The 26,792-nt window shown below is 40.0% G+C and overlaps 1 protein-coding gene across 1 annotated transcript in view; it reads right to left on the bottom strand.

Moving 5' to 3' along the window:
• Positions 1–26,792, bottom strand: part of DNAH10 (dynein axonemal heavy chain 10) — a 53,935-nt gene that overhangs the window by 10,608 nt on the left and 16,535 nt on the right. Inside the window, exons 21-62 of the mRNA XM_034068448.1 lie at positions 26,621–26,737; positions 26,446–26,548; positions 26,029–26,207; positions 25,163–25,374; positions 24,692–24,848; positions 24,211–24,444; positions 23,989–24,111; positions 23,351–23,584; positions 22,652–22,875; positions 21,932–22,201; positions 21,657–21,840; positions 21,239–21,373; positions 20,694–20,846; positions 19,966–20,154; positions 19,726–19,872; positions 18,681–18,872; positions 18,403–18,521; positions 18,073–18,231; positions 17,645–17,780; positions 17,412–17,534; positions 16,769–16,903; positions 16,237–16,453; positions 15,638–15,757; positions 14,576–14,721; positions 14,032–14,184; positions 13,244–13,504; positions 12,406–12,578; positions 11,952–12,045; positions 10,732–10,899; positions 10,235–10,423; positions 9,433–9,604; positions 8,341–8,544; positions 7,502–7,586; positions 6,898–7,091; positions 6,125–6,286; positions 5,422–5,596; positions 4,391–4,572; positions 3,489–3,625; positions 2,404–2,621; positions 1,827–2,048; positions 1,078–1,225; positions 165–444 (exon numbers count right to left, since the gene is read on the bottom strand). Of these exons, the coding sequence (XP_033924339.1) occupies positions 165–444; positions 1,078–1,225; positions 1,827–2,048; positions 2,404–2,621; positions 3,489–3,625; positions 4,391–4,572; positions 5,422–5,596; positions 6,125–6,286; positions 6,898–7,091; positions 7,502–7,586; positions 8,341–8,544; positions 9,433–9,604; positions 10,235–10,423; positions 10,732–10,899; positions 11,952–12,045; positions 12,406–12,578; positions 13,244–13,504; positions 14,032–14,184; positions 14,576–14,721; positions 15,638–15,757; positions 16,237–16,453; positions 16,769–16,903; positions 17,412–17,534; positions 17,645–17,780; positions 18,073–18,231; positions 18,403–18,521; positions 18,681–18,872; positions 19,726–19,872; positions 19,966–20,154; positions 20,694–20,846; positions 21,239–21,373; positions 21,657–21,840; positions 21,932–22,201; positions 22,652–22,875; positions 23,351–23,584; positions 23,989–24,111; positions 24,211–24,444; positions 24,692–24,848; positions 25,163–25,374; positions 26,029–26,207; positions 26,446–26,548; positions 26,621–26,737 (7,225 nt within the window). The remainder of the gene's footprint in view (positions 1–164; positions 445–1,077; positions 1,226–1,826; positions 2,049–2,403; positions 2,622–3,488; positions 3,626–4,390; positions 4,573–5,421; positions 5,597–6,124; positions 6,287–6,897; positions 7,092–7,501; positions 7,587–8,340; positions 8,545–9,432; positions 9,605–10,234; positions 10,424–10,731; positions 10,900–11,951; positions 12,046–12,405; positions 12,579–13,243; positions 13,505–14,031; positions 14,185–14,575; positions 14,722–15,637; positions 15,758–16,236; positions 16,454–16,768; positions 16,904–17,411; positions 17,535–17,644; positions 17,781–18,072; positions 18,232–18,402; positions 18,522–18,680; positions 18,873–19,725; positions 19,873–19,965; positions 20,155–20,693; positions 20,847–21,238; positions 21,374–21,656; positions 21,841–21,931; positions 22,202–22,651; positions 22,876–23,350; positions 23,585–23,988; positions 24,112–24,210; positions 24,445–24,691; positions 24,849–25,162; positions 25,375–26,028; positions 26,208–26,445; positions 26,549–26,620; positions 26,738–26,792) is intronic.

Raw genomic sequence — 26,792 nt, 5'->3', positions numbered from 1 at the left:
TAGAAGAGAGGAGTGAGAAGGATTTTCTATTAAATCAGATGCTAAGTATAAGGGAGACTCATCAGTTCCTTAGAGTTTCATTTTGTTTCAGACAACCACCCAGGCCCTCAATTTGCAGTACAGCATAATCAGTACTTTGTAACTAAATGCACACTTTTGCTTACCTGTGTAATTGATAACCACAGCTTTGCCAAACACGGAGGGAGAGTATTTTGGGTTCGATAATCTGGTGTTCAGGTATAATCTAAAATTACTGTCATAGTCAACCTCTTTGTCACCCAGGACAACGAATGCCCGGCCCTGGACAACTTTGATATTCTTCTCTAAGACATTTTCTATCACAGGATCAATGTACTCATCAACACCATGCAACAAGAACGGATGCCCATACTTTATGGCCAGTTCTAGTTGTTTAAGGAAATCTGGGTCATTAAAGGAAGCCATCTGCAAGAGAATAATAGGAGGATATGAAAAGAGAACTGATATTCAATTTAATGAACATTATTATTTTAACAAGAGTTGCCAGCACTAATGAAGTTTGCTCTTTGTTGCTTTTTGTCTTTCCTTTTATAGATGATACAAACTGCACTGGTACCAAAGAGTAGAGGTGTTTTTTTTTATCCTGATTAGTCCAGAATCATAGAATAGTTAGGTCTGGAAAGGACCTTAAGATCATCTAATTCCAAACCCCTGCCATGGGCAGGAAAATCATTTCCAGCTGGAGAACTATTCTTCAAGGTCCCAACTGTGCCTCTGCCTGTGTTAACTGTCCTACACGAAAACTGCATCCTGGAGCTGAGATAAAACAAAATTTTCACCAGGCTTTTGGTTATGCTAATGTACAGTATATACAATGTATTGTAATGTATAGCATGTAGTAAGGCTAATCAAGATCCAGAAAAAACATCTATCCCACAAAACTGAAGGCCATGAACAGTGATGTTCACTATCTGGTTTAGACACACACCAAACAGTCAGCACATTTGTCAGTACATCATCAGTTCCCCATGCAAGGTGACGGTTATTTATGCAGCTTTTAGAACAACCAGTAGAGGCAAAATGATCATTTATCTTTACCTTCAGGTTGTTTTTTTCTTCTTTCTTCTTAATCCAATGCAATGCCTGTTGTTGTGGGTCAATACAGAGTGGGAAGCGGCTTGCATATGTAGTCAGGATGCCATTCTGGACAGAGAGCTCATCTGGAGGCAATCCTTGGGAAACCCATCTGGGAACGGAATGGATCAAAGATCAGGCTGGGATGAATGGATGAATTTGATGGCAGAGAAGCACACTTCATCTGTGAGTAAAATTATGCTATTAATTGAGCACACTATTAGACACACAAGGAAAAATATAGTGTCTGTGATTGTGAGAACAGTGTCAAAGCTCAGACTGACTCATTGCCTTAGTCATTTGTAACTACACTACTCAAAACACTTGCATTTGGTGAGTAACCCTGAAGTAGTTGATATTTGGACTATTTGGGCATGGGTTTAATTCCAAATTCATTGAAGTCAATCAAAAGACTCCTGTTGGCCTGTAGGAACACGTATTTTAGATAACTCCTTAAAAGTTCCCTAAACAGGGATTATATGTGTCTAAGTTCAGTCCATGTCCTTGGGGTGCAAAGTACAACAGTTTGTTATAACAAATACCTCTGTTAACCAGAAGAAAAATCATTTGTCTCCTTGCCATCTCTGAGACACGAACACAAAAGGGGCTCTCTCTGTGCACCTCCACCCACAATGCCAAGTCTATGCTATGAGCCAGACTCCCACTTCACAATGTCACATGCAGTGGTCAGTGGGTTTCTTGTCAGGACATACCTGCTAACCTCCACCTCATTAGTCAGGAGGCTTTCTAACTTAAATGGTTGACTGAGAGGAATCCCTCGTGAGTGAATATCTTCTTGCCACACTTGATACACCATTTCATTACGAAAATCCCAGCTGAATGCTCCTTCGTAGCTCAGAAAGGCAGCACAGAGTAGACAGTCTCCAAGCAACTTCACCTTACGTATTTCATAGTCCTCATATTCCTTTTTCCACCTGAATTATAAGGAAACCCGGGTCAGTTTGTACCTGGAAGATGGGATTTATGTGCAGAACTTGCAGCTGTTGCCTCTTTAGATGAAGGTGGAGACAGACCCCCAAATTTAGTCAATTGTTCTCTCACTGTTATGATGGCCACAGACACTGAATTGACATGAACCTTCTTCCTTTTAATTGGAATTCATCTTTTTCTTCCACACCAAACACTGTTATTATTTTTCAAGAGCTAATTGAGTTTAGCTTAGAACAGATAGAAGCTGTTCTCAGAAACAAACATCTCAGTCTGAGTCAGTTTTATCCCTGGCATATGACCCTCTGATGTCAAAATATTCCTCTCTGAATCCAGACTTACCTCTCATTCTCAGATCCCAAGCCAGAGATGAGCTTGCCAGCAGCATATAATCTTCTCTGCATAATCTCTGCCTCTTCTTCTAACTGTTGCTTTTCAGTAATTGCAGCTTGGTATTTGTCCCCCAAAGCTTTAAGCTCCTCCTGAATTCCGGCCAACTCTGCCTTTATCCTTTCCAGTTCCCGCTTACTTAAGAAATAGTTTCGTTCTAGCCTAGCCACCTACATTACATGAGGAAGGAAGCATAAGAGTATCAGAGGAAAGAAGGGCTTTGGAGAGAATCTGAAGTTCTCAGCTTTCTTTTGCCTACTTCATATATTTCAGTGTCCTGGTAGTAAACAGTGTGAACCAAAATAACTGGCACTGTCTCTCACTCACCTCTCCCTATCGCAAACATACACATCAAGGTCTGATACTTCAGTTCCAAAGCAGATAAATCTCTTAGAGCTTTGTACCCACAAGGTGTATTAAAGCATGTGACAGTCCTGATGACACTGGAGGTCAGTGAGACTGCCATCCTGTGACAAAATGGGAGGTTTGTCTGCTTAATAACAATAGTATTAAGGCCTCAGAAAATAGTCAGGCTCATCATCTAGTGAATATACTTTCTCAGTAGTCAGTTGTATGCAACAACCTTTTCTTGAGGAAAGTTTCCCAGCATCATCTGTTGGACATTAGGTTTCCTTTGACAGTACAGCTGGCTTCCAGTCATTCTAAAAAATCAAAGTCTGTGCTCAAGGGCCATGGATGTTGTGTACTACTGAGCTCTGCTCTGTTCAAATGCCATGTGTTTAGAAGTCTATTTTCAATAGGCAGCTCTAAACTGTGTTTTTGTGAGCACATAAATTATGAAATTCCAAATGAACATGTTCTTCCCTCTTCCTTCAAGCAGTGGCATGGGTGGGAAACCACATTCCAGCATTGTGACACAACACACAGAGCAATTTATAACTGAGTACCTGCCTCACTCCTATTGCAATAGCTCTCTTTTCAAGCACTTCAAGGAAAAGGCAGTCTGAGAAATGGTATTATTTTTCTCATGAGCATCATGTTTCATTCTCCTCCGAGTTCAACTCCACACACTTTACCTTTTCTCTCTTTGGCTTGACTTCTTTAACTACATCACAGTAGCTCATCACAGCATCAATAAACTTTAACATCCCCAGTCCTGCTCTGCTAACTTGTTCCATGTCACTGAAGGTAGTATTAAGACTCTTTAACACACCTAAAACCACAAAAATATTGCAAGTGAGTTGAAATATAGTGTAGAAATCCTCAGAGAATCCACTTTCCCTATGAGTGATATCAAGCAAGGCTGTAACAGACAATAAGAAATACTTGTGAGAATATTAAAGAGCCTCTGACCTTAAACTGAAGCTACAGGGCTGTGGCAATACAAGCACAAAATTGCTAGTGCTTGCTCAAGTTCTTTCTCCTGGAAGGGAGTGCATTCAGGAGTTGTTCAGCAAGTCTGAGGATTGTAGGGTTTTTAATCTGCAGCAGGCAGATGCATTTTTGTTTTAAAGAAAGAGATAAATGCCCCTCTTTGTAGAACGACTCTGGATTACACCCTTGTGAACATGTGCAAAGTCTGGCCCACAAGCTTTAGACAGAACTGATCTTCTTTCCACTCTGTATTTATCACATTTTAACTGCCACCACACAGACAACGTCATCATTCTACTAAGTCTACTACATCAGACAGCAGGCCTGCTCAGCTACCCATCCTGTCTGTTTCTTGCCTGCTGTAAACCAGAGTGTGCAAGACCCTAGCTAAGATATAAACTGGATGTAACCACAACAGAAGGTCTTCCAACTCTGAGAACTGCAGTCATCCCAACAGTGCAACACCTGCAGCACTGCAGACAGTGCTGTCCCTTTGCACAAAGTGAATCCCACCCTCCCAAACACTGGAAGGATTGCCACTGACATAGCTAATCATATGAGCAAGATCCAAAGCTCATTCCAACTCTACAGATCAGTAATTTACCTCGGACAGCTTTCACTTGGCTCTGTGTAATTCTATCAAAATCTATCTCCATCAGGGATCGCAGGAAATTTGCCTCAGACATCATTCCTTTAGCTGTTTTCCAGTTTAATTCTTTGTAACCTCTTATTATAAGAACACACTCCAAAACAGCCTGCACCTGGACAGGGGGTTTTGCAAAGGATCTAGAAAGCAGATAAAAGAGACAGTGGAAGAGAAAAAGGAGACAAAGCATCTGATGCCAGACATGGGTACTTCCAGTTAAGAGTCACTGCAATACAAGCGCTGTATGTAAGACAACCTACACAAAGTGAAAAAGATAACCCAGGCCACACAAGAAATTATTAATTAGTTAAAAGCTCAGAACAGATTCCTGCATTCAGACAATTTGATCAATGAAATTCTAAAGGATTTCAACAGTGGAAGGCCTGAAATCCTGGGCCATTATATTCATCCCCAGGGCAGGGAGGCAGCTGTCCACTGGGAGAAGCAGTACAGGAAGAATCCAGAGCTCTAAGAGAGAAATAAAGCTAAACAAATGTGACAGGGAAGGAAGAGTTGTTGCTATTTCAGGGAGAGCCAGGTACTGGATGTGCTTTTACATCTATCCCCAAATACCAGCCATATTATAAAAACACAGGGAGAAGTTAACTCAGCACAGAAATACATTTTCATGCTATCAAAGCATCCCTGAAAAGTAACTTGTATGTATTCCTATTCATACAGAATAAACACAGAGGATAAATGAAGGGGTTTGGCAGCCACTGCTCAGGCAAAAGCCATAGCAGTTTCTAGTGCATCAGACACTGGGTAGAGAAATATGGGAAAGACCCCAAAGAACTGGAAGAACAGGCTTGAGGGGAAGTCCTGGGCTAAGAATCAGAGGATTAGGTTGTGACCTCAGCACCTGGACAGCTGATGTGCCAACCTTCAAATGCAGGTGACAAACTTGAGGCCAAGGCTCAGATCCTGCAAATAAGGGTCTCCCAGTAAATTTCCAGGAACTTATGCTACTGTACATCCAAATGAGTCACCTGATCTCAGTAACATCAGACTTGTCAAGCTTCTGAAGCTCCAGTTTGGCAGCATCTAAAATAGGTATGACTTCAGCCAAAGCTGACTCAGCAGCTGCCTTCTCCACAGCAATAATCTTATTCTGTTCTTCTATCTCCATAGCTTTCTCTTCAGCCTGTTTTTTCTTCTCCTCAGCTAGGAATTGTAAAGGGAGGACCATAAATGGATTATTCATATATATATATACAGAACATATACTAATATACCAATATAGATGTGCTTTTGGCTGAAAATCAGGAATTGCCATCAACTCAGTGCCTTTTTGTGCTAGCTTGCCAATATCTACAGCTCCATCATGGGGTCAGGAACACAGCACACACAAACTCTTTTCTCCCATGCTCCCCTCTGTTTTTCCTTTAATAGTAATTTTCTCAATCAGAAGGTCCCTCTTTCCCAAGTTATGCCCTGCACCTTGGAAAGGGAACAGAAGGCAAACACAGTACTGAGTTGTGTAAAGTCTTGTAGAGAAAGTATACAGCAAAGATGGCAATCTGAGCAAGACAGGAGACCTACTCTTCTAGCATGACACAAGCTCAGCAGACAGAACAAGTGTTTCCTCTAAAAGCAGCTGGAGCTCACAGAGGGTTTTCCAACCCAACCAAACCCAGATTAGGTGAGTCTTGCTTAGCCTGTGAAACACTGCAGTAGTTGTAAACCACCCACCTACTTCTGTGTTTTCTGATATCTCTCGTAACAAAGCCTCACAAGCAGCTGATTTTTCTGCTAGCACAACCTCTTGCTGGGCAAGTTTCTTGTTCAGCTCAACCAGCTGTACACTCGCTTCCTTCAGTTTAATTAAGCCCCCATCCAGCCGTTTACAAAGTGCTAGGTAGGAAAAAAGGAAAGAATTATAGTGATTCATTGATTATGTACTAGCACACAGCAATAGACAAGGAAAATATGCTTAAAGGTGCACTCTGCAGCAAGGCAAACCTTGGTTATGAAAGGAAAATGACTCTGAGATTTTTCCTTTCCTAAGCCTCCCACATAAGATGTTGTTAATGTCCCTTAAGCTGCCACAGTGACCCTGTGCCACAGGTCGCTTTCCATATTACACTGCTCATGTTTTATCCTCTTCACATATTTCAGTGCCCACTGAAATATGAATAAGAACTGCTGCTTGAGGAAGAATGTCAAGCATTGAGTTAGGCTGCGCTGGTATTAGATTCAACCAGACTCCTCCCCAAGCAGAGGGTTGTCTGGTTGGGAGATTCTGGCTCAGGTTTATGCACAGAATTTGAGGAGAACCCACCATTGGGCAGAGTCTGAACATTCACATGTGGCCAGGATATCGGTCCAAAGCCAGATGCCAGCACAGCATTTGAGATAGTACTGAGAAAACAAGTTTTGCATATGGGGTTCTCACCAAAATTTCTTCTCTTGTTAAAGTATTTCAATCACTTAATAAAGAGCAGAAAACATCTACATAATCTTACCTGAAATGAACTCGTTTTTCTCCTCCAGCAATTTTGCATAAGTATTGATAAAATCAAGGTAATTCTTTGGTGTAACATGGTTTGTACGTCTCAGTTTCTGCAGAAATCTCTTGCTGAAATCCCCTACAGATTCATGCACCAGGACCATGTGCTCAATCACTGCCTTGGAGCTCTCTGATGGGATGCGTGAGCTACTTCCTATAATTGGGCAGAAGAAATAGCAAATTTCAAAGGTTTGTTTGGGGTTTGGTTTGGTATTTTTTTTATGAGTATGCCAATTACCATCTTTCTTATCCACATCTAAGCTAAGCACAAAAAAGGCAGCTTTTTGTGGCAAAAAAAGCATGATCACAGCAGATTCAGAAGTGAACCTGGGCCTCCTGGTAGGCCACACTGTCTGCAGTGCTGCCAACTTGAAGGTTTATCAAGGGAGAAACTTCAACCCAAAGGCATTTTTTGCCTGGGATTTTGCATGTAGCCAATTAGACTCAGGGTAACAGGCACAATGGGAAATCAAATCATGAAATCTACGGTAACTGCAAAGTAGAGAATCTCTTTCTTAGGCTATCCAAATGGTTAATGGCTTAAAACACTGACATTTTACATACCAACGAAGGACTGTGCAACTGCATGCAAGGCCTGCGGGGGCCAGGGCAAGAACCAGTCAATACCAGTGTTGTTGACAAGGCCTTAAAATAAAAGGATAGTGTTATGTCAAAACTCCTTTGTAAAACTGGACTCTAATAGGCAGTCCTGTTCTCAACTCTATTTGCATCAAGGATCCATGGGATCTATTTAATTTGATTCCTGCTTAGCAAGAAAATTTACCACAAAGTCAAAACCAACTTTTCACCTGTGTCCTGCCAATCCCATTGTACTGTTCCTTAGGCTGTACCATCCTACAAGATGTAGTCAAGAGCTGCAACAAGGTATTTGAATGGCTTCCCACCCATACCCATCTTTCACGTGTCTTCAGTTTCCCAGGCCTCCTTTCAGGCACCTGCTGAAGTGCACCTCGGGTCACTCAGGTGGTTTTGCTCTCAGTGGGTGTCCCTCTCACCACTCCCTTTTCTTGGCTTTGGACAATGTTTCTCTTACCACCATCCTCGCTTCACAAGGATTTAATGCCACACATTCTTCTGTAAACTGCAGAAGAAAGGCTGCAGGTTGAGGCTGTGTATTTCCAGTTCAGAGGATGACCAATTGATTTCTAGCTGTTCAGCTGGAAAATGAACTGATCTGGTAAATGCTAATCAATAATGCTTACAGATACATGGTAATTAACTGGAAAAAAAAACCCCAGGCACTGCTAGTCCTTATTCATGGTACACACTCTGCTTAGCTTTAGCTGCCAGGCATCTCCAAGTGTCCCCTGAAGATTTGCTCTTGCCTGCAAACCTGAACTTGACAGGGAAGGGACTAAGCAGTGTGTACAATTCATACCTGGGAAATTCCTGCACCATGTTCTCAGACTTTCCCCAACTGGGGACATTCCCAGGACAATGTGAAGGTTGTCTGCACATTTGTTTAGGAAATATCGCCAGACACTCTCTTTAGCTGGGCTCAAGCCAGCTTTAGCAGCTTCATCTCCAATCTGATTTAGTATGCTGTCTTTTTCATCATCTGGAAAAAGAGCTGGCACCATTCCTGTAACATAAGGACAAGAGAATGCTTGTGAGAACAACCAGTAAGAGAAAACCATATGGGTGGGGATAGGGCAGATGAGAAACCAGAGTCACAGCCTAGCTCTGCAAAAATGATTCTGGGAGTTTGAATGAACCTATTAATTGCTCTATGCTTCTCCCCCTCCCTTAAACTCCCATGGAAAATAGTGAGATAGCATTTAGGATTATGCAAGGCAATTTAGAGGAATAATTCCTTCATTTATGTTTGGGCTTCAGCAACATACACCAAGTGTCACAAGAAAATAGAGTGCTTTTAACTCCCCAAACCACCATTCACATTTTCTTTCTCTCAATCATGTGGCAAATATTGTGTAAGTTACTTTATGATAGACATAAGCAAATCAGGAACAGGAAAAACTAGCCCAAGGAAAGGGATGAGATTTAACACAGCTGTTTTCAAATCAGACTGTGTAGGAACTTCTATAGAGGGTGGTCACACACTGCCAGCTGCTGCTCATTTCAGCTGCTGCATACAATAAAAGCTACCAAACTACGTTTTAGGACAGATATATATAAGCAGTTGCTAGAGTTCAGGTGAAAGCTATTCAAAAGCCAATAGGATGAAAGGGGGCAGCTGAAGCTATACCTAAGTCTTAGAAGAAATTTGACTCCTGCAACATCATGATCAGCATGAATTAACCCTATTGCCTTCCCAGACACATACTAATGACTGTAAGAAGATACCCAAAAGCCATTATTAAGGCTAAGATCATTTCAGGCAGTACTGAAAAGTGAAACTAAAGCAGCAGAGGACACAGGGTGAAACAGTAATAGCTGGCTTGAGAGTACATTTGAGATTACAAGTCACAAGCAGATACTGATGGAGAGTAATTGAGGCTGCTTGAGTCACCTGAAGTTAACATGTTGTTGATGAGTTCCAGGAAGCTCTCTTCTGCTACATGGCCCTCTGTGAACAAGAAGACCATTGACTTGTTCTCAATACCCAGCTTCTGGTACAAACGCTTCAAATCTTCTCGGAAATTACTTTCTCCATATCCTCGACTCAAGGTGATCTCAAATACCTATGAATGCAATTATCTATTGAGAAGGATCAGATGGACCCAAGACGTGATGCTAACTGAATTGCAGTTAGACTGGCGCAGAGGTCTGGGTTTTGCCCCTATCACCAGTAAATGTAAAAGTATCAGGAAAATGATGCAGTACATTAAAAATGATCTTTGTACATCCCTGCAGGATTGCATTTTCAAAATTGCTTTGTGTTCAGCCTCATTTTTTGTTCTTCCTTTCCAAGCCTCTGTAAGATACTTAAAGTATCCCTGAGAGAGGAAAATTTCCTATCTAAAACATTACAGTGTAAATCACGACAAGGTTCCTCAAGCAGCACTGGAGTGCTGCTGTAATACAAGTAGCAAAAGCAGTAGTTAGGGACTACTAGTTATTCGGTGACAAACCCATCCTTGTTTTCTGCCCCAGTGCCAATACCCAGATTCAGTCACTGACAGCTTCCTGCCCAGATCACCCACACTCAGTTTAGACCTCCTGGCAATCATCTCACCCTGTTTTTATTCCAAAGGGAAGAGATGCCAGCCTGGTCTTACCTTGATTGACTTCCCTCCTCCCAGCCAATTTAATCTTCATCACAGTATTGCTTTCCTTATCTTCTTTCATTGCAGAGACGCAGGGTCACTAACCTCACATCCAGCTGTATAGGCAGCCAGTCTCGTCAGAGACTGCTTTCCTGAGCCTCCCACTCCTATGAGCAGGGCATGCCCCTGATCCATTCGTATGATGCGATGTACATGGATTAAATGCTCCAAAGCATCATCAAAAAGAACCAGATTCATTTGAACATTAACTTCATTATATTCCTCCAAAATCTCCTGCAGAGAAAGGTAGACAGAATGTTACTAGGAGACCAATGAACCTGGAACATTAATAAAACAACAACCCATTTAGCAGAATTATTCCTTTCCCCTTCCTCAGGGAAAATAAACTATTGGAAAACACTGCTGACTCTGCAGCTAATTTTCAATTTTCATTACTGCAGACCCCTAATGGGTAACAGTGCACATAAAATACTATGTGCACACAGAAAGTGAACAGGTTTCCTACAGCTTAAGGCAGGCTCCTGCCCATTCCTCAGGCACAGAGACAGAATCAGGCACAGCTCCAAGCTGCTGCACACTACCTGAAAGAGAGCTTTTGCTGCATCATAGTCTTGGATATCTTCATAAATACGAGGTTCTCCTTCATCCAGGGCCGTTCTGAAATCTCCAAAAAGAATAGGATCCCTCATGGCCTGCTCCAAGGAATCTTTAAAATGCTCTTCAATCAGGTTTTTTATATGACCTTGTACCTTCAACAATACAAAATGAGTCAGGCAACATGATAACGGAGATGATTCTGAATCCAGTAACACTTGGAGGTGATAATGCAGATTCTTGCCTAAATACTGACTGATTTCAAGGGGATACTTGTCCCTAGGAGATCTAAAGACCACAGCCTCCTATTGTGTTCTATGTGTGATTTCTAGAATTATCTAATAGACAGTTCAAGAGCCATTCAAGCCAAGAGTCTGAAGAAGTTTCAGACAGAAAAAGAGAAGCCCATTAAAAAGAAACAACATCTCATAGACTGGTGTAAAAGTTATATTAATAAACCTTCCTACTCAGCATTCAAGGATGTCTCATCACCAAGATTGGTCACAGATCTTGCAAGATTGAATAAATGTACAAATACAGAAAAGTTGCAATATATTCAGAGCTGTGAGAACTGAGCTGGAAAGGTATCTTTGTTTGTTAAAGAAAGTGTTAAGCATAAAAACCTGCAGCCATCTTAATCTACCTCTTTTCATCTAAGCAACTTGTGAAGAAACTCACTTCCATATAGGTAAACTTTACCCCAATTCCTCCCCTAATTCTCAAGGTATAAACCTGGCATCATTCTCTCGTGTGTTTTAAGATACAACTCAGATCATTTTTCAATTTGCCCAACAGCCAAAACTGAATCCACTGTTTAAGGACTCAGCTCTTCTCCCTCTTATTCCTACTTGATTGTATAGTCACATTCTGATATAACCTTCCTAAAGTAAAACACTGACTGGAACGTGATTTCCTGAGTTTTCCCCTGCACTGCTCTCTCTCACTTGTGCCACTGCTAACTGCTTTTCCAAACTGAGTGACATTTTCCATTCCCTCAGCACATCTACTTGCTTAGTCTGCCATAGTCACTCTATTTTAGAAAAGAGAACTCCATGAGCCATGTTTTAGATTAATGGAGCAACACCGTGGTTAGACTAGTCTGCAGCCTGACTGCAGACCCAAGTCCAACAGTTGGTAATGTTGCTATTGCAAATCAGTTGCCATAGTAATAGCCAGTGACTACTAAAAACTAAATGAAATTACTCACCAATTCTTTGTCTGCTTCATTAATCAGCCTGTCATGGAAAACCCTGAGGCACTCATTTCTCCAGACTCTCACCATCTGGGTCACTGTTTGAAACCTGAATTAACATCGAAATATCAGACTGCACCAAATGAGCTGACACGATTCCTAAGGCCATATGGTTAATCATACCGACCAAACTCTGGATTGACTTTATTACTCTCTTCCTGGGGGTTGTCCTTTTCATAATAACTCCTTTGCTTGCATTTTTACCTTTGAATATCTTATTTAAGAAAGTGTTTATCTGAAAGCAAGATCACAATTTAGGATGTTCCTGAACACTTTCTTATTGTGGCAAAGGTACATCAAAAAGTGACTAAATGTGACTGATTTCATGTACCAAATTACCTCATCTTAGCTCTCAGTCACTCAATGTAAATAGGTTTAGGATCACTGAAGACAATTTTTCTCTTCTTACCTCTCTGGAGTTGTAAGAACGAGTCCATTATAGACCCTGGAGAGAGCCCGCAAGTTAAAAATGTAATGGAATTTGGAAGGAGTAGGGGGTAGGTCACAAACAATCCTTCTATAAAGCTCCAAAGTACATGCAGTAATCTTGTCAGAGATGCTTGATATAGACTCATTAAACACCTGCAAACATGAGAAAAAAGAGGTGTTTTCATGAGACTGCCTAGAGCTCAGTGCTATTAAACATATTCTGCTTTTTACAGCTTTTAAACCTGCTTGGTGTACTGCAAATAACGGAGGGCAAACATACTCAGAGATTCATATTCCCGTGTACTATGAACATTCTGCAGCTCAATGTTTTGGGAAGCCTCCATCTTCATTCCCAAGCCTGCACAGTGCTGCAGAGAACATCAATGACTGGAATTTCCCCAGTACTTTAGAGCAAAAGATAAACTGCTCTTTTCTGATTTAACTGTTGCAAATTACTTGCTAGTAATGCAGTGTGCTGCATTACACTGCATTTTTCCCTGTCGTTCAGGGCAGAGTTAGTTGACCTTTGTATATTTGGTTACAGGAACTGTAACCAAATTATTCACAGGTTTCAACCTATGAAAATCACCAGGTTTATAGATTATCTACTGACTTGAATGTTTAGATATTACTCAACAATTCATCCAAACAGTGTAAACCCATTGAGCAAGAGAAGAGGAAGGGGAAAGTTTGCATGAAGCTCTAACTATAAAAAAGTCCGATAACAGAAGATTTCAGGTCTTGTGATACCACAGAAACACCTGTCTATTTAAAACCAGAGAACCTGTTGAGCAGTCTTTTAAAACTAGTGAAATTACCGCAGTGTGGCCTTTCAGGATGGACCCATAGATCAGATCCAGGGATTGCTCAGAAGGAAAAGTTATGTTAAAAACACTGAAGAGTGAGATGAATCGAGGGTCAACTTCATTCCGACCTCCTCCAGCTTTCCCCATGGCAGCAATAAAACCCAGGTCTCGAAGAAATTTACAGTTCATCTCCTTACCACGGTCATACATGTAACCTTTTTCTAGCAGCAGCTTCAACAGGGCAATGGGTTGCTGTGTGCCATACTCATCAACCTTTGTGATACAAAAGAGTCAAGATATTAAGAGCACAGTGCATCAGCATGCCAATTACTGCTATAAATGTAGAAATATTGTGTTCCATACTCAGGAGAACAGTACAACGACCAAGTGACACTTTGAAAAGCTCTAGCACTGATTGTGAACATTCATTCCAGTGTCTCCTACAGGCAAAGCACTTCTTCTCCAAGGTAAACTAAATGTACATCTACTCTTTCACCACATTTGTAAAGAGAAAAGTATAGTTTCTACAATACATAACTTGCAGCCAGTATCAGGCCACAGAAACATGATTTTAATGGCATAAAGAAATGACCCAACAGGATCTGTCTTTCATATGGGACAAATATTGTTACAGACAGAAACACCCCCTAGAGTGCACACAAATCCAACTGTTCTGAAGGTCCCGAGCTGAAATCCAGGTATGCACATACCATGAATCTCATTTGATCTGTGTATGAAGGGACCATGTCAATGCCACCCCAAGTGTCCCTATGCTCCCTTGGAAACTACTGGCAACTTACCCTTGGCATATTCATATCATCCATGAAAATAATGAGACGTTTTCCCATTGGAGGGCCATAAGTGTCTTTAGTTCGTTTCTCTACGTTTGTCTCCAGGTTTCTCTGAATATCCAATGATGATGTACGAGAAGAGAAGTTAATTGTTAGCAGTAGCTGCAAAGGGGGGGAAATGGATAAGAATGGATTTTCTTCCTTTTTTTTTAGCTAGAGCATTCAAAAATATTCTTTATATTACACACAGGAAACACTTCTCTTGTCTGTTTATTCACTTGAATTATGGAAGACAAGGAAAAGTAATTCCAATCTTAGCACTTCAATAATATACATTGCCTTTCTCAAACTGAATCTGTATGTATCAGAAGAGAATAAAACATCTTTGTTCCTGAAGGATTCTCAAATGAATCATGCACTTTGGGTCTGGAGCTTGCACTCACGTTACCAAAGTCAATATTGCTACCCACAGGCTCAGGCCTTCCAATGCAAACATAACACACAAAGACTGAAAAGGAAGCTTTACAAACAATGCAAACTGCCTCATACATACATAAAGGTCTTTGTCCAGATTGCTTAGGAATTTTTGTGTAGTTGCTGTTTTAGATGTACCCGATTCACCTACAAGAACAACTGGGCATTTTAGTTTTACCATCTGTTCTAGTAACCAAGTAGTACGCGTTGTATCCACTGTAGGCACTGAAAAAGATCATGAATAAGGCAGCAGGTTAAATTACAATGCAGTACAGCTGGGGGATTTGTATTGATAGAATAGTGCTGGATCAGACTCTCAAGTTATTAACATGCAGTTGCACAAAGACATGATCTGAAATATCAACTCATTAACAATGTGGAAAGAAATCTTTAATTGCTCATCCATCTTTTCATCTTTTATCGTTGGGATCTTTTCTCCTATAGATATATTAAAAAAGAAGTTACCTTTCATAAAGGAGGGTTATGGACGGGTTACGCTCCATTTAATGCCTATTTCAAGGATATAATTAGGATTTATTTAGATCGTAAGCATGTTCCCAGAATTCTACCGAGATTAATTTCTTTCTATGTGAGTAGCCTGCCCTTTGGAGCAACTTCAGAGATCATGTAATTATTTCTGTCAGTGAAGTTAACTTGATCTTACTGAAGTATTACTATAAAGTAACGTGCCTCAATTTGTCTTTAACTGTGAAAAGCAACTGTCACCATTATACAGTGCTTGAAGTAACAACCAGTAATAGCCTTATGAATGTAATTTTTATCTACTTGAACCATGGAGCTGACTTTTTCCAAGAGTTTCTGGTAGATCAGACTGTGAATCTGGTCCTATTCATGCTTGTAAAAGGCATTGATAGCTCCTAATAAGCCTTATTAACTGAAACAAGCTTTTTATTCTTTCCTCATTTCTTTATTACACAGTGCTGTAAATATCAACTCTATTCCTGCTGAACTACTATTGCAAGAACATTAAAGAAATTGATTTGTGCCATCACAAGAAACTGAACCTGAGCAGATGACCTTCACTACAGAAAGAGGGTGTCTCATGTTAAGTGCCACGCACTCAGTGGGAGCACATAATAAATTACAGGCATATCTTCACTATATTTTACCTTACACTCACCTAGAATGTCACGAAATCTCACTTCAGGGTTATGAATATATTCAGGAACAAGATTCATCCACGGTACCCATTGCTTTTTAGATGCATCAAAATGAAAGTCATACAAAGTTGGCAGCTGACCTGCAAACCATTAAGCAACTGGAAGTTTTCTAGGAGACTGAAATATTTCATAAGAAAATAATGTGATTGAGATAAAAGTGCAGGGTAAGATTCTGGACCAAGCTGCGTAACACTGTGTTCTGTTTACTTGTCATTTAACTCAGTAAAACATCAACCAAAATTCTCCTAGTCCAGCACTTGGATCACGCTACTGCTTTATAAGCACCTTCCACTGGCTTTCCTTTCACATTTTATCTTTCCTTTCACTGTTTATCTTTTCAGCTTGGCATAGAGAATTACTGTTCTGTGAGGACAGGTGAGACGCTGAGATTCATCTAGCATCAGTATCTCTATGTAGTTTTCACTGATAGTCCTTCAGAAAACACGCTGCCAGGATAACTTAGCTGGAAGGAAGAATGATGTTCTGCCTTCATGGAAGCTAATACTTTTCTAATGTAAGCAATCCCTGGGATTCAGAATAAACTATGACAAGATCCTACCTGGCAGCTCCCCTGGCTTAGCCATGGTGTTGTCATTATTAACAGTAGGCAAGCAGGAAATACGTTTAACGTTTTCATCAAATTTAATTCTCCCAGCTTCAAGAAGAGAAGCACCTAAGGAGGAGTACAAAGCTTCCAAGAAAAAACATTCCAGAACATCAGGATCATCATGCTGGACCACAATGAGAGCTTCCAGCATCATAGCCAGCTGCACCACCTGTTGTAAAACAAGACAAAACTCTAAATAGAATTGTCACTTAGATGAATGAAAACTCTTAACATGTTTTCAGCTGTTTGTTTGCTGAACATTTCTCCCTGCAGGTGTATCTATTGATATGCATATTAATGTCAGTAGGAAAGCACTGGTAGGAACTGACTGCTTCTTTTGTCTCTTGGTTATTATTGCTTATCACCAGCAAATGACATTTCACCAGAGACACTCCTGTACTTTCGTTGGGAGATTTTTACTCTCTCCATCTTTCCATTTCTCTTTTTAGATAAACTTCTTCTACCTTTATTCTCTCTTCCTTACCATATTTAAATCTGTTTGAGGAACAATGGTCTTCAGCTTTGCTCCTTGTCTGCCATCCACAATTCCCTCTATAATCATATCAATAAGGCAGGGCACGTATTTTTCAAAGAGACGATTCAAATGATTTCTCTCTTGCTGAGGAACCAAAAGAATAATATAATTCAGCACACAGAAACCTTGAAAGCAGATTTTTGACAGAAGAGCTTCCCATCAACACCTGGCTGATCAAGTATGATTGTTCTTGAAGGGATCACTTCTACCAAAGACAAGGTATGGTCACATGAAGAAATGTGACACTGTTGTATATGGACTGGGTTTTCAGCAGGTGAGAATCTGCATTCATCAGGTGCTAGCAACTAAGCTGTCTTCAATTCCCTTTGGACTTGAGGTTTTAAACCAAATATAAGGAACAGGGACCTAAGCAATCTCACTGTTTGCTCTTTGGCAATCAGGTGAACTGTTTTTTTGGTTCTCAGAAACAACCAGAAGTTAGAAAAGCTGGGAACTGTCTTCAGCCCTCTGCTGCATTCCTAGCAGTTAGATCTGTTGTCAGAAAATCAGACTGCCTTTAGAAAGGTCTTCTTTTACAGCTGTCTACAGTTCAGGATTGAATTCTTTTCTGAACAAGTACAGAAATTCCCACCTCATTTTCTCTGTTTTGGAGCCACTTCTGCCAGTAGGGCATATATCTCAGATTTTTCGGATCTACAAAGACCATTCCACAGCGGGACACCGTGGCAGGAGACGCATACTGCAAGTCACCAACCTAGAAAATAATAATCATACACTTAAACAAAGAACAGCTACAGTACCAGCTTTGTAGACTCATCTGTTTCTAACCCTTCGCATGTATTAAGCAGTACAGTCATTACTTACCTCAAACAACAAAGCACAGTGTGACTGAAGTCTAATCCGCTCCCCATTTGCCAGGGTCAGTAACTTGTTGTCATCCATGACAGAATTCATGTTTTCAACCCAGAGAGCATCCACATCTCCATCAAACAGAATGTACCTGTAGAAACAGGAGCCAAAAGACACTGACTAATCTCTAACTTTACTAACATGTTTCAGAATTCAGATGTACCATCAATGGTGACAATGTCAGCTCAGCTGCTTTGAAGCCTCCCATTCATTTTTTATAAGCCACCTCACTGAGGAACTCAGAGAGGGCAGAAAGACCCCTGGGTACTTTCTATTTATTTGGCCTTTGTTTTTTAAATAGTGGTATCAAATATTTAAAAAATAAAATAAAAGCTCTAAAATTCAGCATCTAAAACCCATCATGCTGGTTTCTACCTGCCCACCTTTGCTCTTTCTTGTCAGTAGGCCTGTTGATCTCCCGAAATATGTTTGACAGGACTCCATCTGTCCAGTCACGGGTGGTAGGGTCAAGGGTCCCATAAAGCTCAATCACACTCATAGCTTTAGGGTTCAGTGTGTAAAGCTTTGTCAATAATCCCAGCCTACAGATAAAGCATGAAAAGCAATATTAAAATGACACGATACCATGTTGTATTCTTAACCTAAGTAAATATAATGGTCAGCTACTGATCCTGTCATGACTACACAGGGATGAATAATGCAGTCTATACCATCTTACAACCTGATTTCCATACACCAAATTCTATACTCACTTGTTTTGGGCCTGGCACAAAGCATTAATGACAACTGACTTGCCACCTCCACTAGGTCCAACTACCATTGTAGTGTGACGAGTTAACATTGTCTCATACATCTGAACTACTTTATCCACCTGAAAAAGAAATATGGATTCAATAGACTGCTGTCCATAATTCTTCTATGGACAAGATCAGCAGGTCTACACCAGACAAGCTTTCCTGGAGCCATTCCAGCAGTGCATATGCAGCTTAATGCTTACAACAAAAACTCAAGCAATTAATATTTCTTGTACCTGGACTGGTAAAACAATATAACCCCCTTCTTCCAGCACTTGTTCTACAGCATCATTAAAGTTAGGGTAGCGGACTCGAGGGCAATCCAGGCCAGGAAACAGGTCAGAGATTAGGCCAAGGAAGAGAGGTACATCTTCAAACACAAATTTAGGAAGATTCATATCTCGTAGAGCTCTCATCAGTACAACTTCCTAGACAAAACATAGCAAAATCAATCCTTACTAAATAGCTACCCAATTAGCTAATATGTTGTAACATCAAACACCTCTTACAACTATTGCCTGATTACTTCAGTACAGCTTTGAGAATGTTTTGCTGGCATCAGTTACTAGTGGAAACACTGGTTATTTCATGAGGATTAAGCAGACCAATAGCAAAGAGTAATACACTGCCTTTTTCTACTATATTAACTAAATGCCAAATGGCTGGAGTGACTCAGACCACAGCTTCCCTGATTTGATGTTAAAATAACAACATACCCAAATTCTGTGGTCCTCTTGAGAGCATCATTTAGACCCCAATTTCCTGCCAACCTGCATCTCTACATAATTTTACAGAGGAGTTTCCTTCATCTGTCTCCAAGTTTTGAAGAAGAAATTTGAGTAAGAATTTCCCTAGGCATCTGAGTGTCGCAACCATACATACAGAAATAGCAAATAAGTGTACAGAAAGCCATAAAAAGCAATGAAGTAGTGAAAACCCTTCATTTATAAGTTTACTGTACACTTGAGCTTCATAGTTAACAACTGAAGCACTCACTGTTCAAAAACCAGCTTTTGCTATTCATCCAGAAATAGTCATCTAGATATTTGCATCGTGGACTTAACAGGAAATAAAATACTTCTTCTTCCTACAGACTTCCCTACTTTGAGTTCTGATGGTATCTTCCTGGCAGAAGGCATGATAAAGCTCAGTAAGAACAGAGAAATAAGATGACACCACCAATGTGCCTCTTTCCAATGCAAACTACAGGAGATGTGTAAACACATCCTCCTCCTAATGAAAAAGATGATCTGCCCAGGGTACCTAAAGCAGCACATTTACCTCACTGAGGTCTTCTGACCCTCTTTTCAGTTCTCCAGCCATCACCAACACTGACTTAAGGGCCCGCAGTCCAAAATCATAATGATGTTGTTTAGAAAGCTGTTCCCTTGCTAGCTTGTATAGCACTGTCATCTTTTTGGCAAGGACCTGTTTGAGATTAAAGTCAGATAATCACAAATGTGTAAGTGAAAGCCAAACAATGCATTGGTGTGTACATGGGTAGCAATAAAATCTTCCTACCTTTGCCATACGGAACCCCTCAGAAAAGAGCATGATTTCACAGATTTGCTGAAGATCTGGTACAATAACAACCACAGGCCTGAACAAAGCTTTTACAGACTCGGGGAGCTCAGTCCGACCAGCATAACCAGGATTCATTGTAATGAAAATGCCCATATGGCTATCAAGGCTAATTTCTTGTCCTTCAAACTAAAGGCAGAAGATAATGTTAGAACAATGTGTATTTGGAATAAAATAAATAGTTCTATTTGCTTAAAAGAGGAAACCAGAAATTCTCATGCACCCACTTAGAACAGTATGTTAAAGTATTTAGTTTGAGATAGTCATCCAGATACAAAGAGTGGGATGAATGTATCTTCCATATAAACATCAAGATATTTCACACTTCTCAATCCAATTTTCTGTTTGAGAGTTCTGAATTCCAACATCAAATTAAGTTACTCCTCTCCCTAATTACTACTATGCCATTATCCCATTTACTTCTTATTATCCTGTTTACATTACTTTTATCCCACTACACCTAAAGGAAGAACCTAGCAAAGGATTAGGAAATCAGCAAGGATTTAACATCTCTGAAACAGAGAGTACACACTCTGGAGTCTGACATGTTCAGCACGAATGAATTACAGAAGCAGCAGCCCTTTGATCTAATTATGGGGTCTAAGCCTAAATCTTGACCTCAAAAACAAGATCAGCCTTCACAGTTACTCTTCTCTGTTAATGTTTACCTGAAATGTTTTCAAATGGTTCATTAATGCATTTCGAATAGTCTGAATCTGAGAAGAAATGACTGAAAGCACAGAAGCATCGATACGATTGAATTCATCAAAGCAGCCCCATGCTCCACACTGGGCGAGACCAGACAAAATTTTACCAACTGCCTAAACAAGAACAACAAGACAGAATTCTCAGCAATGACTATAGAAAAGCATCAACAAGTATGATAAAACAATAATGACTAGGTAATGATTCTGGGTATTTATACATGCAGCAATCTGTTACAATATCTAGCACTATTTGCCAACTGCAGATTGCCTGTGATGAGTTTAGTTTAAACACATATAATCTAGTCACTGTTCCCCTGCTTGAAAGCACTTGAAGCTCCTTCAGGAATTTATTAAAAATAGCCAATTCTTATAATATTTCATTATTAAGCAGGATGGTATCAGTAAGGGAGGTACTTATGCCAAAGTTCAGAATACGCCTTTATCCTGGGCACTGAAAAAAGCAGTAACTGGCACCTTATCAGAGAACAGAGATCTTTAATTCTTACTTTGAAATCCATGCCTTCTCCACAGTTTGTCACTACACACAGCAAGCCCAGTGCTTTGGCCAGATCCTTGGTTGTTTCTGTTTTCCCTGTACCTGCTGGCCCTGCTGGTGCTCCTCCCAAATACATTGACAAAGCCTTTGGAGACAGATAACATTCATATTAGGTTGGTCGCAAAATCACAAATGAACCCTTAGGTACAAGAAGCCTTAAATTTTACCTATGAATGTCTTCTACATCATCTCTGAGTAACCCAAAATAATGAGAACTCAAATCTGTTTAGAAGGATATCACAATTGATTTCAAACACATTAGTGTTCCCATTGGAGATAACAGGAAGTGGCAATAAAACAGTTATGGGATTGCCTAAAAGTGCATTTTGAAAGGGCTTGTTGGTAAAAACTCTTCTCTAGAACTATACCTGTGTGAGTGTGAGATAAATACGGTCTGTAAGTGGGGTGATCACAAGACGTCCATTCAAACCCATATACTCATAGCCATAGGAAAACGTGCCGGTGCACTGCCGCACGTTGAGCTCATCTGGCTCCCGGTCCCAGTAAAAACGCAGCTGGCTTTCCCACTCAAACTCCTGAGCCTGCAGGATGCTACACAAGAGAGACTTGCTCACATGAGGTTAAAGGATGGGACTACAATTCATGCCTTTCATATTTTCTCAGTAGGTTGGGGAGTGTTTACCTGTCTCTTACGAACGTATCGACAATGTCTCTGGCATGAACATCAATAATGAGAACAGTGTTGTACTTTTTCCTGTCATTTTTGCTCAAAGGCATTGTAATGCGGGCAACCAGGTCATCAATCTGCTTATGCATCTTTTGAGCATAAAGTTTCATTGCCTGTTTTTCTCCCTTCTTCACTTTCCGAAAGACATTCTCTACTTCCCAAGTCCACCACACCTGATTAGCAGCCAGCACCATCATGCCTTGGAAGAGCAACATCCAATCAACTCTATGGAAAACACATGGAGAGAGGGAGCTGACTTACTGTTTATTCTAAGTAACTAACTGGGACAGCAAAAAAACCCTCTAAGGACTACAACATGAGCCAAACTCTAGAGGTATGTACAGAGCGCTGTCAAGGTTTACTGTAGTATTTAAAAAGCCTAGGAAATGATCTAATAGCAAAGTTGCCTATTCCATGTGTAAAGATGGCCAAGTGGAATTCTTTGTGAGAAAAACATACTGTGCACACAACACTAAAAATAACTCAAGGCTTAGGAATTCATATACAACAGATACCACAGTTCTTTCTGGTCAGTTAAAATACTGCATTTGCATGTATCCATCTCCCTCCACACCCAGAAATACAGGCTAAATTGTTTAAACATTGAAAAATTAAGTCTTGATTCTTCTCTGTAACATGAGGTATTTGTGTTATTCTTGACACCGATTGTTTCACCTGCTTCTGTCTTCACAGTATCGAAAAATAGCTTCCTTAGTCAGGCGTTTGTTTGTTCGTCTCATCTCTTCCAGCACTGCTGTCATCCAGTTCTCCACTCTGCCTTCAGCAGGTACAACCTTCCGGAACTCCATCACCTCCCCCTCAGCAGAAATCATGGCTGCTGCAATTTTCTTATCATTATCACCATCCTCAAACCTCAGAGAGGCTATGTTATCATACATCTGAAATGCACCAACAGGGAAATTCACTGGCATTTTAGAAACGAAGCTTCAAAGATGTGTGTCTAGTCCATGTTCAATCGTGAAAGAAAATTTCCATGGATTCTAAAGAGAAATGACTCCTAAGTAATCAAATACAAATGCTGATATATGTATGCTGATACATCAGCTGCAAAGTAAACAAGATGGCTTGACCCATTGATTTTTTCCCCAGGAAGGTTCTTTATGACTGATCATTTGGGTGCATCTTTAATGCACCTCTATCAACCTTCCTCTTCCATAACTGCTGCTGTGCATTATCAGAGCAAGAAGAGTCAATCGATCACATTTGATTTACCTATTCAGAAGCTTATTTAAGATGCTGCCAGGATGCTCTCTGTATTCAATAAATACTAGCACACCCTTAACAGCATGTACAGTATAGTTTGTTAAACTTTTTAAAGCACCACAAGACACTGTGAGCAGACAGATTTTGTACCTTTATCATGTGTTCCTGGACACAAAGTGGGTTACTGCTGCCAAGGATACTAAGCAACTCCTCATCAGATATAAAGAAAAATCTTGGGAAAGCATTTCGCTTGGAATCCAAATAATCATTCAAGCTTTTCTGACATTTTTCCAGCACGTTATTCATATGATAGAGGTCGGACAGACGATCTGGGGCTTCACAGCATGTTTTTATTGTTGGGTCTTTTACAGTTTCATCCATTATCTACATAGAGAGAAAAGAGAATTTAGAAGAGACTGAACAGCAATAGATTATACTAAATCATATTTAACTAGTGAAAAAGCACACAATCTGCACAAGCAGTGTAGGTTCTTACAGAAGTGAAATAGAGTTTTAAATATGTTTTCCCATTGCTGCTCTGTATGCAAACACGGTGGTAGTATGCTTTCAAAGCTGAGAGTATGGAGATGCTACTGTAAAAGCAACACCCTGTTCCTCAAGTCATACAAACATAAGCATATATCTGAGTTTCCCAAACTCATATTCAATTCATTAGAACATACCATTCTCAGTGTTACAAATGACACAGATGACTACAGCAAACTATGGAAGTGGAAGCAAAATGCACTAAATAGTAATGCTGATCACAAGTCAAGTCAGTTACTTGCCTTTTTAAACAGGCTGTCTATGCTGTCAAATATTTTCGCTTCCTCTTGAAGCTGTGATCTGATATCGCCACCAATAAAGATGCTCTCCAGGTACATCCATTTTCTCTGAACCACTGTCCAGACCTAAGAACCAAATGTTGCCATCAGAGAAGAAAATGCAGTAGAAAACCCTGATTATAAGTAACACACATCCCTTCCTTAGTCCAGCATTTTCTTCCCTACCTCAATTACTTCAGCAATCAGTGACAGAGTTTTTTCCCAGTGGTGAACGGTTGAAAAAAAAGGAGCCACGAATCGACTGCCCAAAATACTCTGAAGACTGACATTGTTGTCATCAAGAGTCTCTACAATTTCCTCTACAGAGCCCAGAATAAAGCCTCGCTTCTCCGTGCCTTTGAAGTACTCTTGTACAGTGAACTTCATGTTTTCCCATGTTTCTGTTATTTCCTTCACACCCTGCACGTGAGCATAAAAAGACTTATGTTTCAGTCTCCAATATACTGCTGCCAAAGGTGAGATAGTTACAAGTTCGTGCCATGTGAGAGCTTATTAACAAAGCTATTGATCTTAGTTGCCATCAGTTACATCATAGCAGCTCCCTGAAGGTATCTGAACATGCTGCCATGTCAATATAAAAATTTCAAAGATTTGAGGCTGTTGTCATCTATGTCTTTTTAATGTTATTCTCATTTTTTCACATTACCTTCTCAATGCTAAGTTCCTTAACAGCAGTTCCAACTATTTCACCGATAACATCTGAGTATCTGTGAAGCTCCATAGCGAACATATTCTCCAAAGTGAATGCTTCTGTTGTCATTTCAAAATGTATTCCTGTTTGCTCCATAAGTTCTTGCCAATGCCTGTTTTAAATTGACACATCAACAACTGTACCAACCACCATAATACAGTAAAAATGAAAGAAACTCTAATTTAATATATAATAATGAAACCTCATTTAGCACAGTGCTGTTTAAACAAGAACCAGTATCCGGAATGCACAAAGAATCTTAGTCATTGTAGTCACTCTGCATGCTATGACACAAGTTCATTATGCAGGAAGTGAAGTTTCAAGCTACAGGACATGGTATGACCACAGTAACTGAAATTAAAAGTTTGAACAGAAGAAAAAAATCTTCCTATCTATATAAAATTATATAAATAAATCAAAGCAAACCTTTCTCTTAAAGCTTCATTTTTCAAATCGAGCAACAAAGGAATAGAGTCTCGAAATGCCTTCATTCTGGTTTCCAAGTGAAAGGCCACTGGCATACCACGTACTTGTCTGGGCAGCTTTCGAAAGGCTTTAAGAAATCCTTCAATTCCTTCCTGAAGAACCTGGACATTGAGGTCTACCCAGAGTGTCTGAGACCATTTGTCTTTAGCTGCCTGGGAACAAGGTCATTAGGACTTAAAAAATTGTATTTCCTTTTAGTTCTGACCAACAACAAAATCTTTCCACTACAGTAAGATCTAGAGACCACAGTCAGGATGTAGATGTAATTGTATTAACATTTGTAGAGGAAGAGATAGGTTCCTGTCCAAGACAGATTCATAGCCAAACACAACCAGTTGTATAAGAAACAATCAAAAGAAAATAGAGAGAAGAGGAAAAGCATACTTAAGAGCACACTTTACAGGGCATTTTAATCTTGGAAAAATAAAACTCATTAGAAATAGTTAAGACAAATTAAAGCCTGAGATACCCATTGTCACTTGTATACATCTTGTATCCAAATGTAGTTCCACTGAAATGATCAGGAGACTCATGCACTCAATGATTATTAGGGACAGGGGGAGGTCTGTTCCTATCTGTTCCTGATAAGAGACTGTGTTTGATCCACTATGAGACATTATTAGTCCTGTACTAACATCATTACAATCATTTAATGGTGACAGTCAATTACAGGTCACAGCTAATTTCATGCAAAGGCTTAGGACAAGGTTGATCAAAAATAGGGGACAATGCAGCCTCTTCTCTTCCCCACCTTTGCTGTATGTTTGCTCATGTCTGCACCTGGATATTCAGAGTGCAATACTTACTTTTTGTAATGCATAAATTTCATAGACCTGCTTTAGACCTTTCACATCATTCTGTACTTTCATTAACTCAGGGTACATTGTAACTGGCAAGTCAAAAAGTTTCTCAATACTGCCCAGTTCCTGACATCTATCTTCCAGTTTTTTCAGTTCTCTTTCAAAACTGGCCATGAGTTCCAATCCTGGGAAAGGAGAGGAATTTTTTTAGATAAACAATCCCAGGGATCATGGGGAATAAATAAGACAGGATTTGCATATAGTCTGTACAAGTTATAGCACTAAAGATTTGACATTCCTGGTAGATCAGTTTGTATGTTAATCAGGAAAGCACAATTTCCTTGGTTTAGATAACATTTGAAGAATTGTCTGAAGACTAGTAGTGTCTTTAAGACATCACTTTTCACACATTAATCGATTTACCTTTATCAAGATCTTCCCCAACAGAACCAGGCCCCTCAGTCACAAATTTATGGAAGAAATCTTCTGTCTCTTTGCTAAAGTCCTCAACTTGTTGCTGTGTAATCTGAAGAGAAAGGTGTGTAAATGGTTTTTCTTTCCATTTCTAAGTTTCTTCAAGATTCATTACAAAAGTTACCTTAGTGAATGTTTTTTTTATGCCTCCAAGGTTGTGATTAACTACTGATGATTCATAGAAGAGAGTATCCCACTTTTCCTTAATCTCGTTAGCCATGTCTTGCTCTTCTTTAGCTACCTAAAACAAAACAGGTAACATATCTCACAAGAAATACTTTGCCACCAAAAACAGA

This window comes from Melopsittacus undulatus, chromosome 12 (genome assembly GCF_012275295.1).
Source record: "Melopsittacus undulatus isolate bMelUnd1 chromosome 12, bMelUnd1.mat.Z, whole genome shotgun sequence".
Lineage (NCBI taxonomy): Eukaryota > Metazoa > Chordata > Aves > Psittaciformes > Psittaculidae > Melopsittacus > Melopsittacus undulatus.
This window is presented reverse-complemented; position numbering and strand designations above follow the sequence as displayed.